General features: G+C 33.2%; 1 protein-coding gene across 1 annotated transcript; it reads left to right on the top strand.

Annotated features, from left to right (window-relative positions):
- LOC21403676 (putative callose synthase 8) lies at nucleotides 1-17,115 on the top strand. The gene is made up of 41 exons (XM_024172456.1): nucleotides 1-339; nucleotides 1,280-1,380; nucleotides 1,758-1,879; nucleotides 1,998-2,085; nucleotides 2,197-2,307; nucleotides 2,416-2,535; nucleotides 2,631-2,723; nucleotides 2,813-2,904; nucleotides 3,058-3,184; nucleotides 3,826-3,963; nucleotides 4,040-4,116; nucleotides 4,223-4,382; nucleotides 5,036-5,173; nucleotides 5,262-5,379; nucleotides 5,527-5,852; nucleotides 5,971-6,023; nucleotides 6,121-6,181; nucleotides 6,934-7,015; nucleotides 7,114-7,163; nucleotides 7,303-7,389; nucleotides 7,474-7,602; nucleotides 7,733-7,827; nucleotides 7,911-7,995; nucleotides 8,393-8,553; nucleotides 8,695-8,818; nucleotides 8,903-8,997; nucleotides 9,089-9,236; nucleotides 9,617-9,768; nucleotides 10,650-10,756; nucleotides 10,849-10,971; nucleotides 11,053-11,121; nucleotides 11,220-11,388; nucleotides 11,523-11,634; nucleotides 12,502-12,621; nucleotides 12,700-12,815; nucleotides 13,726-13,809; nucleotides 14,061-14,173; nucleotides 14,267-14,496; nucleotides 14,585-15,433; nucleotides 15,763-15,948; nucleotides 16,857-17,115. Exons 1-41 carry the CDS (start codon nucleotides 93-95, stop codon nucleotides 17,085-17,087), a joined length of 5,889 nt encoding a protein of 1,962 aa, XP_024028224.1. The 5' UTR covers nucleotides 1-92; the 3' UTR covers nucleotides 17,088-17,115.
- The last annotated feature ends 992 nt before the right edge of the window (nucleotides 17,116-18,107 follow it).

Genomic DNA, 18,107 nt, shown 5'->3' with positions numbered 1-18,107 from the left:
TACTCTGAATCCATGTCTTCTTATTACTCTATTCTTTCCCTCCTACCACCGTTACCAACCCTTTTGAGCTCTCCACAAAATCGAACACCACAATGTCTCACGAGATTGTGGTCGCGGAGCCTATTTTCTACGAGTGTGAACCCGAGCTTCCGAAACCGGCCAGTTCAAGTTCAATCACGGTTAGCTCCGAAATAGTACTTGACCAGCAGCAGCAGCACCAGAGTGTTCCTGAGCCGTTTGATAGTGAAAGATTGCCTCAAACTGTGGCTGCTGAAATCCAGAGATTTCTCCGTGTTGCCAACTTAGTCGAAATCGATGAGCCTCGTGTTGCTTTTCTCTGTAAGTTGTGTGTTTTTCTTGGGAAATTTAGTTTGTTTTAAAAGGCGTGAATTTAAGAGGTGAGGTTAATTAACTTTGATTTGTTTTGTTTTGTTTTGTTTTTTAATTGTATTGGTTTTTCTTTTCCTTTCTTTTCTATTACTTAAGCTTTAGTTAGAATCTTTTATATTGCTTTTGGTGATATTTGCTTGAATATTGCTACATTTTTGTTACTAATACCGGCAAGACGTGTAATAACATTTTCGTTATTCTTTTTGAGAAATTGCTAATTTTAGTCAATAATTAAGAATTGAAAAATGCGAAATAATAATAGTATTATGAAACAATTCTCAATTATGCTCATAATTTTAGTATAATAATTATTCTTGACCATAATTCTACTTGAAACAGAGAGCGCGTTTAGTAACGTTTTTAAAATAATTTTGTTTTCAATACAAAAGTAAAAATGAGATTGTTTTGAGAATCATTCTGGGACCGATTTTGAAATTGCGTTTGATTGATTTTTTAAGAGATTATTTTGAATATAATAAAAAAATGAAATCGTATTTAGTTATAATTATTAATTAATATATTATAATATTGTTAATAAGTACTAGAAAATGAAAACAGAGAAAGAAAAATAACTTTCAAACGTTTTTTAATTCATTCACAAAAAATATTATCACTATTTTTTATTTTCGTTTTCATTTTCAAAACATTTGCTAAATAAACACGGTTTGCAAACCGTTTTTATTTTCGTGTCTCAAAAAAGTCTAGAAACGTTTTAAAAACAATCTAAAACTAATTTTAAACGCACCCAAAGGTTCTTGTTTTAGAGACAATTAACCATTGTGTTCATTTACTTAAGAATAAAGCTCAACGGTCATTGAGTTAATTCATTTACTTAAGAATTAAGTATTGGCATTAAACTCCTGTTAACTCTTAATTATCTGAAATGCAGGCCGTGTCCATGCCTTTGAAATAGCACATAATATGGACAAAAATTCGAGTGGACGGGGTGTTCGACAGTTCAAAACTTCTCTTCTTCAGCGGCTTGAACAGGTGATTATTGATAAATCACAATTGAATTTATTTATTTATTTGTTTTTGCAGTTTTTGTTTTTGACAATAAAAGAAACAATGAATTTCTGAAATTTAAAAGACGTAATCATATTCCTATGAGATGATAATAATTGATAATTTTACAAAAATATATAGTTACATTAAGTGCAAAATGTCTGAAATTTTCATAGGTTTTTTAACCGTATTAATGAAGATATGGTAGCTCAAGCTGATTCAAATGTGGATGACAGACTCACACACTCACGTACCTAGCCACTTGAGCAAGCCTCAAGTTGATATCTCTTTCTATAGTGGCAAAAATACTTCTTTTTCTAGCTGTGAATGGCCATGTCATTGTTGATTTTGATGAGCAATAGGATGAGGAACCTACATTCAGAAGACGGAAGGAGAAGAGCGACATACGCGAACTCAGACGCGTTTACCATGAGTACAAGGAATATATTGTTAAACATGGTAGAACATTTGCATTAGAAAGCAGGTAAGTAAGTCCCACCTCCTTTTTCCCAAATAAGCTATTCTAGTTCAAATCTGCATCATAAAGTTTTTCTGTAGATTACTTGTATTCTTTTCCAAGCAATTTGTTTTAACTGAATTAGTCATAGGCAGAAGTTGATAAATGCATGTGCAATTGCTTCCGTGTTGTTTGAAGTTCTCAAGAGAATAACATTTGCAGCCAATCCTCAGGTACTCTAATTTTCTTTTCATATATTTTTCTAATAATGAATGAAACAGTTAGCACATTTATAAATTACTAGATGATTGTTGTCTTACAAATTCTTTTTAATTCTCTTATAGGCTCTTGCCGACAGAGAAAGTGTGAACTCAAAATCTGAGTTCTTTGTGCCATATAACATTCTACCGCTCGATCATGGAGGCATTCAGCAAGCAATTATGCAATTGCCCGAGGTTTGATTCTGATTTGTGCAATCCAACTGTTTTCTTTCTGATGACAACTCTAATTCCAACTAAGGACTTAATACTTAAGTCTGCTAATACACTCGCAAAATGATCCAGGTCAAGGCTGCAGTTGCAGCTGTCCGCAATATTCGCGGTTTACCTTCTGCCGAAGATTTTCAGAAACACGGGGCTTTCACTGATTTGTTTGATTTTCTTCAGTATTGTTTCGGATTTCAGGTACTTCCAAATTCTGCTTATTTCCTTCTTATCTTTATATGTTTTAGGATTTTCTTTCTTAGTATTTATATATATTATGTGTTTTTAACCTGCAGGAAGGGAATGTAGCCAACCAGAGGGAACATCTAATTCTACTCCTTGCAAACACTCACATCAGGAAAGCTCATAAGCAGACATCGAGCTCAAAGGTAGTTTAATTATTGAGATTGTAAACTTTTTTTTTTTTTTTTTGGTTCAATTATTAATATTTTAACTTAGAAGCACTTTTTCACTTCAGATAGAAGATGTTGTGGTGGATGAACTAATGAAGAAGTTTTTTAAAAATTATACAAATTGGTGCAAATTCTTGGGGAGAAAAAGCAACATCCGGTATGATTACAGTACAATTTATATTCTCATTTTTACATAATTTTCTAATATTATCACCCTTCTTGTTAGTTGTGACTGCATCAACATTGTTTTACCCTTACAATAGTTATATATATATATATACATATATATATATATTATTGGTTTGTGTAGGTTGCCTTATGTGAAACAGGAGGCTCTTCAATACAAACTTTTATATCTAGCGCTTCACCTACTTATCTGGGGGGAGGCTGCAAACTTAAGATTCATGCCAGAGTGTTTATGTTATATTTTTCATGAGGTAAGCCGATTCTCTATCTTAGGAACTACTTGTCCCCTTTTCTCTGTTTTCATTCCTATTACTTCAGCAACGTGCTATGCATGTGTGTACGTTTAATCTCGCGTCAAAACACGTGACTTCTTTAAAAACTAACTCTATTAATTATAGTAAGAAGAAAAAAAATATTGCAAAAAATCACATAAAAAAAATAAAATTATACGAGAGTTTTTTTTAAAAAAAAAAAAATTAAGTATAGAGATATTTAAAAGGAATTATTTTAATTAAAAGAAAATGAGAAAAAGAAAATACTTTAAAAAATGATATTATATATATAAAAAAAGAACTGAAAGAATATTAGGGAAAAAAAAGAAGAAAAAAATTTTAAAAAGCTTAAAAAAGAAAAGAAGAAAATATAAAAAGAACTTTATAGGTGTTTTAAGCAAAATTAAAAAATTAAAAAGCAAGAAACTTAAGAATAAGAAAAAGTAAAAAGAAAAAAATTAAAAAGAAAAGAAAAATCAGTGTTAGCCTTCAATGGATTTGACTCGTCTTTCTTCTAAACTCATTAAGAAGTCATGTCCTTCTTGTAGTGACTTGGATACAAGTAGAATATGCGTAGATTGTGGTTTATGACTAATAAGTTTTTCCTTATTTTGTTTAAGATGGCTTGGGAATTGCATGGTATGTTAACTGGGGCTGTGAACCCAACAACATGGGAGAAAGTCATGCCAGCGTATGGCGGAGGATCGGAGTCCTTTCTTAACAATGTAGTTACTCCCATATACAAAGTAATAAAAGAGGTATTTCCCAATTCCGAATTTGTGTTTTTAGCTCTTCCTTTCTAGTAGTCGCTAATTTTTTTGTTATAATTTCTAGGAAGCTAACAAAAGTAAAAATGGCACAACCGATCATTCGACCTGGAGAAACTATGATGATCTCAATGAGTTCTTCTGGTTTGTAGGAATTTGTGTCCCACATTTTTTCTATCTTCTAAATTTTGCCTATTTTGGTTTCTCATAAGTTACAATGAGGTTGTAACAACCGTGAATTCTTTTGCAGGTCTCCTGATTGTTTCCAAATAGGTTGGCCCATGCGTGAAGACCACAATTTTTTCTGTGTAAACCCTTCAAGTAAACCCAAAGCTAAGAAAGCTTCAAAATCAACTAATGCTGAAGAAAAAAGGGAGCTGAAAGAAGAGGAAAAAGATGAAGAATTAGGGGTACAACGCATATTTTATTATATTACTTACACAAGAACTTTACTCAAGATTGCATATTGGTATAAACTAAAAGAGCTATCTAGTACTTGATCTCTCAATATTAAATATAAAACAAGGTTTCACTAATAAATTGGAGGTTTAGGGTAAAGTTAGCCATTGCATATCCATCATAGACTAGAGAGGAAATCTAAACACTATATTGTATACTTTTATTTGAAGTTATCTATATTTGGCATAAACTTTAGTTATTTACATTGACACATGGTGTTTTGCCTAAATTGCAAACATTGACCGATATATTTTAGGTTATCACCCTCATTTTCAGAAAAATTACATAGACACCCACTCGTTAGTCAAACCTGATGAAGAAGTATAGTCTGACTGTTAAATGTTGCCTAAATAGCAAAAATATCCCTCATTGCATCAGATAATGATCACAACTGCATTTACGGCACGATTTTTCCCTTATTTAGTCAACAAAAATGAGGTTATTTCATCTTTTCACCCTCAGAACTATAATTTGCATTCCAATGGTCTATGTTTTTGACATTCCTGTACGATTGAAGTACTGATTTTCTGATATATATTATACACATTGACATGTGGTTCCTCTTCATATTTCATACCCCTTACATATCTTTATATTCTTACAGACTAATAGAGAGGGAGATCAAGAACAAAAGCATGAACAAGAATGGTTAGGGAAATCAAATTTTGTCGAGATCCGGTCCTTTTGGCAGATATTTAGGAGCTTTGACAGAATGTGGATCTTCTTTATTTTATCCCTTCAGGTGCACCTATAAATTGACATAACAGAATGGTTTTTTTTGTGGAACTTAATATTTACTTTTTTTTTTCCTCTTTTTTTTCACATTATAGGCCATGATTATTATGGCATGCTATGAATTGGAATCTCCACTTCAGTTGTTTGACAAAGCAGTGTTTGAGGATGTTTTGAGCATCTTCATCACATCTTCAATCCTTAAACTCATACAAGGTATCATGTTTGTCACTATGTTTGCAATAGGAATATGCCATGCTTTTATCCTATGTTAATCTGAATAGTGACACTGGAAAAGAATAACATTCACACCTTTTATTGGAAAATTCCTATAGCTTTCATACACTCTTGGTCTAAATGCAGCAATACTGGACATAGTTTTTACATGGAAAGCCAGGCAAACCATGGAATATTCCAACAAAATACGACAAGTGGTGAGGTTGGTTTTTGCAGCGATATGGACAATCATTCTTCCAACATGCTATGCTCACTCTAGAAGAAAATACACTTGTTTTTCCTCACAATCTGGAAGCTGGCTTGAAGAGTGGTGTCTTTCTCCCTATATGGTTGCAGTTGGAGTTTATCTGACGCCTAGTGCAATCGACATGGTGCTATTCTTTGTTCCCGCTGTTAGAAAGTATATTGAGATATCAAATTCCAAAATATTCACTATTTTCTCTTGGACACAGGTAAGTTAATCATAAAGCAAATCTTTCTTTTATTCTTTGCGTTTTGTATGATTTGCCATTAAGATTTTGGCTTTAATCTGTGTAATTATTCCTTGAAATATTTGTTCTTATCACATAGCCTAGATTATACCTCGGAAGAGGGATGCAAGAAAGCCAGGTCTCAGTGCTGAAGTAATTCTCATTTCACTCTTCTAAATCAGGTGTTGGTTGATCTCAAGTCTAGTCTAGTATTTTTCCCCTTATGAACATCACTTTGCTAACCTTGTAGGTATATGTTATTTTGGATACTGGTGTTATTGAGCAAATTCTGTTTCAGCTATTGGTTTGAGGTGAGTTTTGATATAACTACATTGTAACATGATATTATGAAGCGAAATGAATATTTCTTAAATAATTTAGCAACATTCTTTTTTTTTTTTTTTTTATGTTTCCATAGCCTATTTCTTTTGCCCTTTTTATTTTTTTGATAAGAAAACGAAACTTGACTTTTTGGTTGTTCTACTAACTAACTTTGAAGTTGAACATCTATGAAGTCATAGCATAACTAATTACATTTGTGCTGCTTTCCCCTCAGAAACAAAGAGCATTCAACGAAAAAAAGTCAAAGGCCAAACATATAAGAGGTTCTATACAAGTTAGGAAAAGATGTAGAAGAAGATAACTATCTTAATTTCACAACTATTGGTTGAAAATAAAGAACAGCATTAGCAAGCTTACACCTTAAGCTTTAGAGAATTTGTAAACTAATACCAGAGCAAGTGGTGTTCAATTCAAGCCCTTGTGAGCGCATTCCATAATTTGTCGCCATAGATAGGCCTTTATTTTATTTTCTTTTCTTTGAAATCTTGGACCAATTTCGGGCATTTGCTTGGATTTGTCTCCCTTTGTAATTGTCTCAGCCAAAATGTGACAGTTGGTTCACCTCGTATCAGTAAATTATGTTTTTGAGAGAATTGGTAAATTAACCGTAATATCCAATGATCTTGAGTTTCCAGCATCACTAGTGATTGTCTTTATTATGGTTAAATATGTGAACATGAAAGCATACTTACTATGTAATGTGACCAACGGAGTGATGCAGATAAAACCGCTTATAGAACCAACAAAGCAGATCATGAAAATCGGAGTTGAAAATTATGATTGGCATGAGCTTTTCCCAAAATGTATTCTCTATCCATTTATTTTTAACTTTTGGTTAAAAAATCTCGTTAGAAGGCTCTTATAGTTAATATTTCTAACAAATAAACTGCTTCTGTTTCAGTCAAGAGTAATGCTGGTGCAATTGTTGCCGTATGGGCTCCAATAGTAGTTGTGAGTTTTGTTTGTCTACTTATATTTAGATAATCCCTTTTGGAATTTCAATCTTCAGAATAATATCTGAAATGATGAAGTAATAATGAAGCTAGAAGCTTAGAGTAAACAATGTTTTCTCATTTTTTGTCTATTACAGGTGTATTTTATGGACACACAGATATGGTATTCGGTTTTCTGTACAATATTTGGAGGACTTTATGGTATTTTGCATCACCTTGGTGAGGTAAGCTTTTCCTATTTTTTTTTATTTTTTATTTTTTCTTATCACTGTGTACAATGACAGTGGTCTTACAATGATATGTCACAGATTCGGACGCTAGGAATGTTGAGAAGTCGATTCCATACCTTGCCTTCTGCATTCAATGGTTGTCTCATTCCTCCATCAAAAAATGATCAAAAGAGAGGAAAAGGTTTATTTGGCAATAGATTTCACAAGGTATGCAATGTTTAAATTTTTCCATTTTTATTATCAATTTTCTGAGGAGTTATTCTTTCAAAAAAAATATATGTATATTCAGTTTTCTGTGAGGAATTATCACTTTTGTCCCTGCACCAACCTTTCTCAGGGGCCAGAAAATGAGAAAAATGGTGTTGCCAAGTTTGTGCTTGTGTGGAACCAGATCATAAGCAGTATTCGTTCAGAGGATTTGATTAGCAACAAGTGAGCTATTAGTTTCTTAATAAAGTGTTATTTGTGACAATTCTCTGATAAGTACCTGATAGAAACCTACTTCCTATCAATAGGGAGGTGGATTTGATGATAATACCTATGTTAACTGATTTATTTGCTGGCATTGTTCGTTGGCCGATTTTCCTTATAGCAAATAAGGTAATTTCCGTAATGAGTAGTGCTACGTGTCCCGACTTTCATTCCCAACTTTTTGATGCCAACTCAATGGTGATGAAATGTCATATTTAATTCATGTGATAATTTTTTTTTAAAACCTGTTAATAAAAGAATGATAACTTATGTCGCATAACTTTGTATTGAAAAGATGGGATGAAAGTTGGGATCCCTAGCATTATTCTTCTATAAATGAAATTAAAAGATCTTTTTTTATTTAATGTCGCATAACTTTGTATTGAAAAGATGGGATGAAAGTTGGGATCCCTATAGCATTATTCTTCTATAAATGAAATTAAAAGATCTTTTTTTATTTTTTTTTATTTTTTATTTTTTGTCTTTTTGCATTTCATATTAGAACGTATCTTCTTATTGGTACTAGTTTTCGACGGCGTTGAGCATCACAAAGGATTTTGTGGGGAAGGATGAAACTCTTGTCAGAAAGATCAAAAAAGATAAATGCATGTACTATGCTGTAAAGGAATGTTATGAGTCACTCAAGTACATTCTTGAAATTCTAATTGTGAGAGATCTGGAAAAGAGGTAAAATTTCTCATTCTAATTTGATTAGTTGTATTTTTTTTTTTTTTTGGTATGCAAATTTACCTGTACATGAGAATCCCTAGTTGCTTATCAACTTTTGTTGTCTCCTTTGTTCTTTTGGATCCATGGTTGCTTTTATAGGATGATATCTACTATATTAAATGAAATCGAAGAAAGCATGGCAAGATCAAGTCTCCTTGAGGACTTTAGGATGACTGAACTCCCAAATCTACAAGCTAAATTTGTTGAGTTACTTGAGCTTCTGGTAAGAATCTTCTACAAAGTTACTATAGGGATTAGAACTACTAAAGTCCAAGTCTTACTAACTTGCATTATCACATGTTGCAAGGTTGAAGGAAATGTAGATCATTATGGTAAAGTTGTGAAAGTCCTTCAAGACATATTTGAGATTATAACAAATGATATGATGATAGACAGTTCGAGGTAATTTGGTGCGCCTGGGATTTATGTTCCTTGTGAGATCAGTTTCGATATGTTTTATGGATATACGACATTTTATGTTCAAATCATACAGGATATTGGAATTGCTGTGCCATTCACAGCGGATGGAAAGTAATGAACCTTATTTTACTAGAACTATTGAACCACAACTATTTGAGTCAGATTGTGGGGAGAACTCTATTCATTTTCCTTTGCCTGACAGTGCCCCACTGACTGAACAGGTGATTTTCACATTTCCTATTGGGGGGTGTATGCATAAATGGAAAAAATCTCAAACCCTCTTTAGATTTTTTTTTTTTTTTTTTTGGCCCGGGTATATAATTAGTTTACTTTCAGGAAATCATTGATTTACTCTTCACAAAGCAGTCATTGTACCAAATCATGTTTATTTTTTATTATTATATTTTTATTTGGCTTGCAATATAAAAGGAAGTTACCTTTATTGTAACTTTTAACAAAAACACATGCAAATGAACCAACTTTTCATGCATATTAACAAAGGATAAAGTTAAAAAGAAGTAAAGAAACAGATGATTGCAGGAAAACGCCTGCGGTAGCATGTAAACATCAAAAAGTTAGTGACTAAACTGTTCTGCTACAGATCAAGCGTCTTCTTTTGTTGCTCACCATCAAAGATACAGCTTTGGACATACCTACTAACTTAGACGCACGAAGGCGCATATCGTTCTTTGCTACTTCTCTGTTCATGACAATGCCTAGTGCTCCGAAAGTGCGCAATATGCTATCATTCAGGTGATATTTTCTTGTTAATCTGCATCCCTTCTTTCACAAACTAGTATTTAAACTCATCTCTCTCTTCTATTTCCTTTGTTGTCATACACAAGTCTGCAACTCGTGAAGGACCTATACAAAGGGATCATGGCAAAATAACAAGAAACAGAACTAGAAAGTTTTAACAAATTGTGATGATATCTCACAAAGTTATTATCCTAAAGAGCTTAAGCTGAACGAAAATAACAAGAAACAGAACTGAGATAAAAATGCAAATATAACATGAGATTACTTGCAGGGAAAGGGACTGCCGAATCTAATGACTTTACAAGCTATGGATTTTCCTCCAGTGACTACTTGACAGGAAACGAGCTATCAACATATATCAAGCTTCATACACAATAAAAGTATCAAAAAATTTTATTGCTTTTATCCCATGAAGCTTAACTGAGCCCAGTTGCAAGTTGTCCCTAAGCTTTTAATTGTGGCAAATTACTGCCAAAATTAAGTTAAACATTGCAAATTGTCCTCTAAGAGATGACTAATGTTAAAATTTGGAAGGAAGCGCTCTTATGATCTTTAAATAATGTGCTCCAGTAATCATCAGAAATTTTGTCTTAGGAAATAACTTGCCAATTGTGAAACGTTCGGGGGCAATATATGCCAAATACCCAACATTTTACTGTTTCTCATTTTTGTCTCATTTTGTTTATTTCAATGTTTTCCTTCCTTGTTATAGGACTTTTTTCATTTCCCTCTTTCAAAGGAATCCCTTGTCAAAAAATAAATAAATAAATAAAAGTTTCTCCTTTTTGCTTACTCAAGAAAAAAGATTTTTCATATTTAGACAATTTTTTTATCTCTAAAACTTAACTTGACACATTAAATTGTTCTTGATGCAGTGTTCTAACTCCTCATTATATGGAAGATGTTAACTTCTCAATGAAGGAGCTCCATTCAAGTCAACGAGAGGTTTCTATTATATTCTACATGCAAAAAATATTTCCAGGTTGCTACTAAGCTAACCTTTGTCATAGTAATCTTATATCTTTCCACTTAATGAAACTCATAGCATGTAAATTATATGTTTACTCTATTTAGATGAATGGAAAAACTTTTTGGAACGGATGGGTTGTGCAAGTTTGGATGGACTGAAAGATGAAGGAAAGGAAGAAGATCTTAGAAAGTGGGCTTCCTTCCGGGGCCAAACACTGAGCAGAACAGGTGAAGAAGATAGAATTTGGAATGTTTACGAGATTCGATATAACTATGTCAAATGTAACATCTTTTTTTTGGGTATAATAGTTAGAGGAATGATGTACTATAGAGAAGCATTAAAACTTCAAGCTTTCCTTGACATGGCTGAAGATGAAGGTTTGTAATTCATAAAACTGTTTTTCTTTCTTGTTTAGCTATGCAAGAAGATATATGGTTTTACTAATTTCTGTGTCGAATCTGGATGTTTCGGCCAGATATTCTTGAAGGTTATGACACGGCTGAAAGAGAAAACCACTTGCTAGCTGCTCAGCTAGATGCTTTAGCAGACTTGAAATTTACATATGTGGTTTCTTGTCAAAGATTTGGATCACAAAAAGCCGCTGGAGATCCGCGTGCACAAGACATAATTGACTTGATGATAAGGTAATGCACTACCATGAGGAAAATACTTTTGAAGAAGTTATTTATTTATTTATTTTGTTAAAAGAGTTTTGAAGACGTATTTATGTAATAAGAGAAATTGCTGAGGACACGTGACTCTTGTCCGTTAAACAAAGGTATCCAGCTCTCCGACTTGCGTATGTTGAGGAGAAAGAAGTGATTGTGGAAAATAAGCCTCAAAAGGTCTACTCTTCTGTCTTGCTTAAAGCTGTCAATGGTTTTGACCAGGTAGTGTACTCTATTTTATGTTACATTGTGCTAAACAGAAGTATCAATCTTAAATTAATTGGCTTTGGCAGTTCCACACTGTAGATGACTAGCCTATGTTGTACTTTTTCAAAATCCATTTCTAATTAGACAAATATTATGTCAGCTAGTAACTTATTCTGACGAGTGTTGCATTTGTAAAACCTAATTGTCACTATGATGCAAAGTTAGTATGCGGATTGACCTTTGATTATAGTAGGGTTATATTCACACATTATTGAAGGCATCCTGATTATAAATATATCAGGGCGCGGTTTTGTGAATTAGATGAGATAGAAATACGGTCAATCTGTGAGATGTGTGGTGTGTGATTCGCTTGTAATCGTCTTTGCCGAGGTGAAAACCCGTAGTTGCTGAAAGTGGACATGACTCTCACATTAAGGATGAAGTACTATAATTTTTTGTGTGTGCTTACCGGCCTTCCTTTTGTATTATTGCTCTCTTTTTTTAGGGGTGAATTAGCACTCTCATCTAGAAAAGGATTAGCGAGTTTAATCCGTAAAAACAGTGTTTCAAACGATAAGATTAGCAAAAAGATTGAGGTCAAATGTGTTACAATCATAAAATAAAGTTGTGATTAGGAGACTGTTTTGCATAAGTTATAGCTCTAATTAATTACTCTCACATCATTCTTAATCTGATTGCTTCAACAAGATTATGCATCATACAAGATTATAGAAAAAGAATGTTATCTTTTTAAATTCCTAAATTATACAATTCTTCTTTATGTTAATTTTATTGACTTAGTACCCCATTTTCTGCCATAATCTTTCTTTCATAAATAAGGAGTAGGAAAGGTATTTAGTTCATTGTAATATTGTCATGTAGGAAATATATCGTGTAAAGCTTCCTGGCCCACCTGAAATTGGAGAAGGAAAACCTGAAAATCAAAATCATGCCATTATCTTTACTCGTGGTGAAGCTTTGCAGACGATTGATATGAATCAAGTATGCTCATTCCTCAATTAGTTAAAAGGTTAATAGTTTTCTTATTCATGGTTCTTATCATGGTGTCTTGTTTTGCAGGATAGCTACTTGGAAGAAGCATTCAAAATGAGAAACCTTCTACAAGAATTTCTTAAGTGCCAAGGACGGCGACCGCCGACTATACTTGGTCTGAGGGAACACATTTTTACAGAAAGGTCAGATCCTCTGAAACAATTAAAAGTTTCTAAGGCTATTGATTCTGAACTTTTTAAAAAGCGTCAGTTTGGTCCTCGAACTTGTTTTGTGTTTGATTAGTCCCTCAACTTAAGAAACCTGTTCTTTAGCAAGTTGGATCCTGGCAATAAAATTAACAAATTATTGAAATTTCATGGATATAGCAGCATGCCTATATTGTAAAAGCTTGAAATTTTACCCAACAAAAAGAAATACATACCTACAAAATTGATTTTCAAATGTTACGTTTTCCTCGTTATATGATTTCTGTTGTAAAATTTAATTAATCACGCAATAGACATGCGATTAGCTTCATTAAATATTAAAAATCCATTGACAATTTTATGGCCAGGGGCCAAAGTTGCCAAAAAGATAGACTTCAAGGATTAGTTGGCCAAAAAAATAGTTTAGGGCCAAATTGTCATAATATTAATAATTTTGGGGCTGACAATGACAAAAACCCAACAATGAATTAAAATTATTAGTTTCATGAGCTTTAGTCAGTGATCAATCGTTTATTATAGTGGTTTTTTAGTCAGTGATCAATCTTTTTTTTTTGTGTTTTTTTTTTTTTTTTTTTTTTTTTTTTTTTGAGAATAAGATAGTGGTAATTAATCCCAATGCACATGTGAGTAACTTGGACCCTGTACAGTGATAGGCTTAGAAAAACTAAATTAACTGGCTAACAAGTTCTTGGTGTTAAAAAAAAAGCTTTGCAAAGTCTGATTTCCCATTTGAAAACTTTTCGGAGGGAATTCTTGCAACCATATTCGGATCTTCCACCTAGATATTCATATAAATTTTAGCTTGGTCCTCCAAATAAATCATATATCAGTTATTTGAAATATTTTTGACCATACAGGCTGATCTTTTGGTTTCTCTCAAATGCAGTGTTTCTTCGCTAGCCTGGTTCATGTCATATCAAGAGACTAGCTTTGTCACCATTGGTCAAAGACTTCTTGCTAAACCTCTCAGGTAACAACTCCTTGTTTCCATGAAGTCATTTTCAGAAAACTTATGTGCACTTATTAAGTACCTGTCATCAAGTTTAAAACTTTTTTTTTTCTCTAGCCTCACTTAAGTTCTCCAACTCTGATTATTTAAGATCTTAGTTACATATTTGGCTATGAATTTAAGTCTTATTATGTCTTGAAAAATCCTAGCAATCATTTTTTTTTGTACTCTGACGTGTTCATTTAATTCCTATTATTCAATCTTACATCCAGGGTACGGTTTCACTATGGACATCCAGACATCTTTGACAGGATATTTCACATCACAAGAGGTGGCATAAGCAAAGCATCAAAAACAATCAACCTGAGTGAGGATATTTTCGCAGGTAGGAAGTAGCTACTGACCTTTTTTTAAATAAAAAAAAAAAAGTCCCTACATTCCAGGATATTAACAACTGCATACATATGATTTTATGCAGGATTTAATTCGACTCTGAGAAGGGGGTGTATCACATACCATGAGTACATGCAAGTTGGCAAAGGCCGCGACGTAGGTTTAAATCAGATCTCAAAGTTTGAAGCTAAGGTGGCTAATGGGAATAGTGAACAAACTTTAAGCCGTGACATATACCGCCTTGGTTGTCAATTCGATTTCTTCCGAATGCTGTCTTGCTATTTCACAACAATTGGATTTTATTTCAGCAGCCTGGTATTTTATCCTTTGCCAATCTACATATAAAAAATGATTCTTTATGTTTTGTCCGTAGACTGATTAACCGATTTTTGTGACTGCACAGATTTCAATAATTGGAATCTATATCTTCCTTTATGGGCAGCTATATCTTGTTCTTAGTGGGCTGCAAAAAGCATTGCTTATTGAGGCTAGAGTCCAGAACCTAGAATCCTTGGAAACAGCTCTTGCATCGCAGTCGTTTATACAGCTTGGCCTCCTCACAGGCTTGCCAATGGTTATGGAGATTGGACTAGAGAAAGGATTCCTAACAGCTCTAAAGGATTTTGTCCTCATGCAACTGCAGCTGGCTGCTGTCTTCTTCACTTTCTCCTTTGGCACAAAAACTCATCATTACGGCCGTACACTTCTCCATGGGGGTGCTAAATATCGCCCCACCGGGAGAAAAGTTGTGGTGTTCCACACAAGCTTCACTGAGAATTACAGACTCTACTCAAGAAGCCACTTTGTTAAGGGATTTGAGTTGTTGCTCCTCTTGATTGTTTACGACTTGTTTCGGCGGTCCTATGAGAGCAGCATGGCTTATGTACTAATCACATACTCGGTCTGGTTCATGTCAATCACGTGGTTGTTTGCGCCGTTTCTTTTCAATCCTTCTGGATTCAGCTGGGGCAAGATTGTGGATGATTGGAAGGATTGGAACAAGTGGATAAGGCAGCAAGGTGGCATAGGGATTCAACAAGACAAAAGCTGGCATTCTTGGTGGAATGATGAACAAGCTCATCTTCGTCATTCGGGGATATTTTCAAGGCTGTTTGAAATACTCCTTTCTCTCAGGTTTTTCATGTATCAATATGGTCTGGTCTATCACCTCGACATCTCCCAACATAGCAAAAATGTCCTGGTCTATGTGCTCTCGTGGATTGTGATTCTTGTCGTTTTCTTCTTTGCCAAGGTAAATTCACAGTCTACCATTTTTCAATCTGACTATGGTTAGACACTTAAAACCAATCTCTTTCTTGAGCTTGACATGTTGCATATGAATTTTGGCATTAAATAACACAAGTCAAAAACTCTAAATTTGAATCATCCAGTTGGAATCACTTCTTATCTAAGCTGTATACATATAACATAGCAACTCCCTATCAAATCAGCACTTATTTCGCATGTCATATAAGTATACAGGATTTTACTTGTTTTCATATCTCAGTTTATGCTTTTTTTTTTTTTTTGAAGAGTTTTATGCTATTTGTTATAATAAGATTATCTCAACATGCTATGCAGGCAGTGAACATTGGAAGACAAAAATTGAGTGCCAATTATCAACTTTTGTTTAGGCTGTTCAAAGCAATCCTCTTCATTACCGTTTTGGCAATCATAATCACTCTTTCTCGGATCTGCCAACTGTCTTTAAGGGACTTAATAGTCTGCTGTCTAGCATTTCTGCCAACTGGATGGGGTTTGATCATGGTAAGTAATTCTTTTAGAATTCCTTTGGTATATTGTTGAAAAATTTGTGTTACTGTATGTTCTTGCGACTAAAACAAGTAATTAAAATTTGTGTACAGGGCAAAATACAATTTTAAGATTTTAATTCTTGGTTGGTACAGTGTCAAAAGTCTTGTTTTGGTCCATTGACTTTGAAATCAACAGCACGAGTATCCCCTCAAAAAAAAAAAAAGCAATTGACTTTGAAATCAAGAGCACGAGTATCCCTTCAAAAAAAAAAAAAAAGCACGAGTGTCCAAAGTTACTAAAAAGTTCGCAGCTTTTAGAGATTTTTGATAGTATCTAAAAGGGATTTAAATAAGAGTTCTATTAATATTTAGGAAGTAATTATATAATTAATCGTAACCATTATCGTAGGATTTGTCTTCTGTCCTTTGTAAAAGACCGGCCTTATATTATGACATGAAAAGGTAGGAGGTGTAATATGACAATTATTTTATACAACAATGACTTTAAAAATGTGCAACATTGGTTTGCAACAGGCAGATTCTTTGTTGTTATACCTTTATAAATTCATTTTTACGGAGAATAAATGTCGTGTTACAGCTATAACATGACATTTATTCATTTATTCTATGTGACAATGACTTTAAAAAGGTGCAATATTGGTTTGCAACAGACAGATCCTTTGTTAGTTAAACCTTTATAAATTCATTCTTACAGAAAATAAATGTCGTGTTACACCATGTACTTACATGTAAAAGTGACCCTTCCTTAACCACTTAAGTCTTTCTCTATAGCTAGTCATATGTCAAATTATATATTGGGCTTCACTTTTATCTTGATTGTTTTCCCAAATGTTTTTTTTTCCAAATTTTTTTTTTTTTTTTTTTTTTTTTTTTTTTTTTTTTTTTTGGGGTTGGTTTCAGATTGCACAAGCTGTGAGGCCAAAGATAGAAGACACTGGACTTTGGGACTTCACCAGGGTGCTTGCTAAAGCCTATGATTATGGAATGGGTGTTGTCCTTTTTGCTCCAATAGCTATTTTGGCATGGCTTCCAATTATATCAGCCTTTCAAACTCGTTTCCTATTCAATGAAGCTTTCAATAGGCATTTGCAAATCCAACCAATTCTTGCCGGGAAAAGAAAACAAAAATAGTTTTTTCTACAATATTACACGTAATATATCATCTACAGTGAAGACTTTTTTTTATACCCTTCACTTTCATACAATTTTGTAAAGTGTTACATGTATTGAGGTGATACCAAAGTTGTATAGAATATAGAAACATTAAACCAAATATTTGTTGACTTACAGTCTCATAATGAGCAAGATAGAAATATTATGCAGATGATTTGCGTTCATTTTTTTAACTTATTTCTTATCAGTAGGTACTTTTGGTTTAGTCATTGATTAATTTATTAATGGTTTGATTTATGAACGGAAACAGTTTTTATATTTCATACTGTAAAATTATTTTGACTCATATATTAGCAGTTGAAAAATTAATTCAACGTTTAAAAGAAAAGTTTCTTTTGGTGGTGAGAAAATGGCGGGTTGGTACAAAAGAAACTTCCAAAGGAAATTCACCAAATCACACGTGGCGCAACACGAACCAAAGAAATACTTTTAAAAACCACCTAAAAAAAGGCTTCTTTTATGGTTCATTTCAAAATTAGTACCTCAAAATTATTACCACCGGTAGAGTAAGTATTTTTATTGTTAGATTAATTTTTTGGCGATTAGATTTGTAATAGGAGTAATTTTATGTGACGCGCTATATATTTTTAATACGAATATGTATAAATTTAACGGTTAAACTTTTAATCCAATAGTCAAAAATATTTTGCTCTATCGGTGGGTCATAAATCAGACATGCACCGTAAAATTTCTTCTAAAAAAAGTTAAAGGTCACTTTTTTTGCCAAGGAAAATGTTAAAGAACACTCATATTAAAATAACTCCAGTGACCGAATTTCGGTGTCGCCGTATTATTGGACATGTTTACATGCGCATAATCTGAATGGAAATGAATAGAGTGGACGTAATTTGAAGTTGATAGAATTTAGAGAGAGAAATTAGAGTCAGAATAAATTATTTACTTGGTGATGGGATTTGAAATCATAAACTTTCTAAATCACATTCATATATTTATTTACACATAATGTTTTGAAATAAG

The sequence above is a fragment of the Morus notabilis genome, unplaced genomic scaffold (genome assembly GCF_000414095.1).
Source record: "Morus notabilis unplaced genomic scaffold, ASM41409v2 Scaffold271, whole genome shotgun sequence".
In the NCBI taxonomy this organism is placed as follows: Eukaryota; Viridiplantae; Streptophyta; class Magnoliopsida; order Rosales; family Moraceae; genus Morus; species Morus notabilis.
Note: the sequence above shows the minus strand (reverse complement) of the source record. Positions and strands in the feature narration are given on the sequence as shown.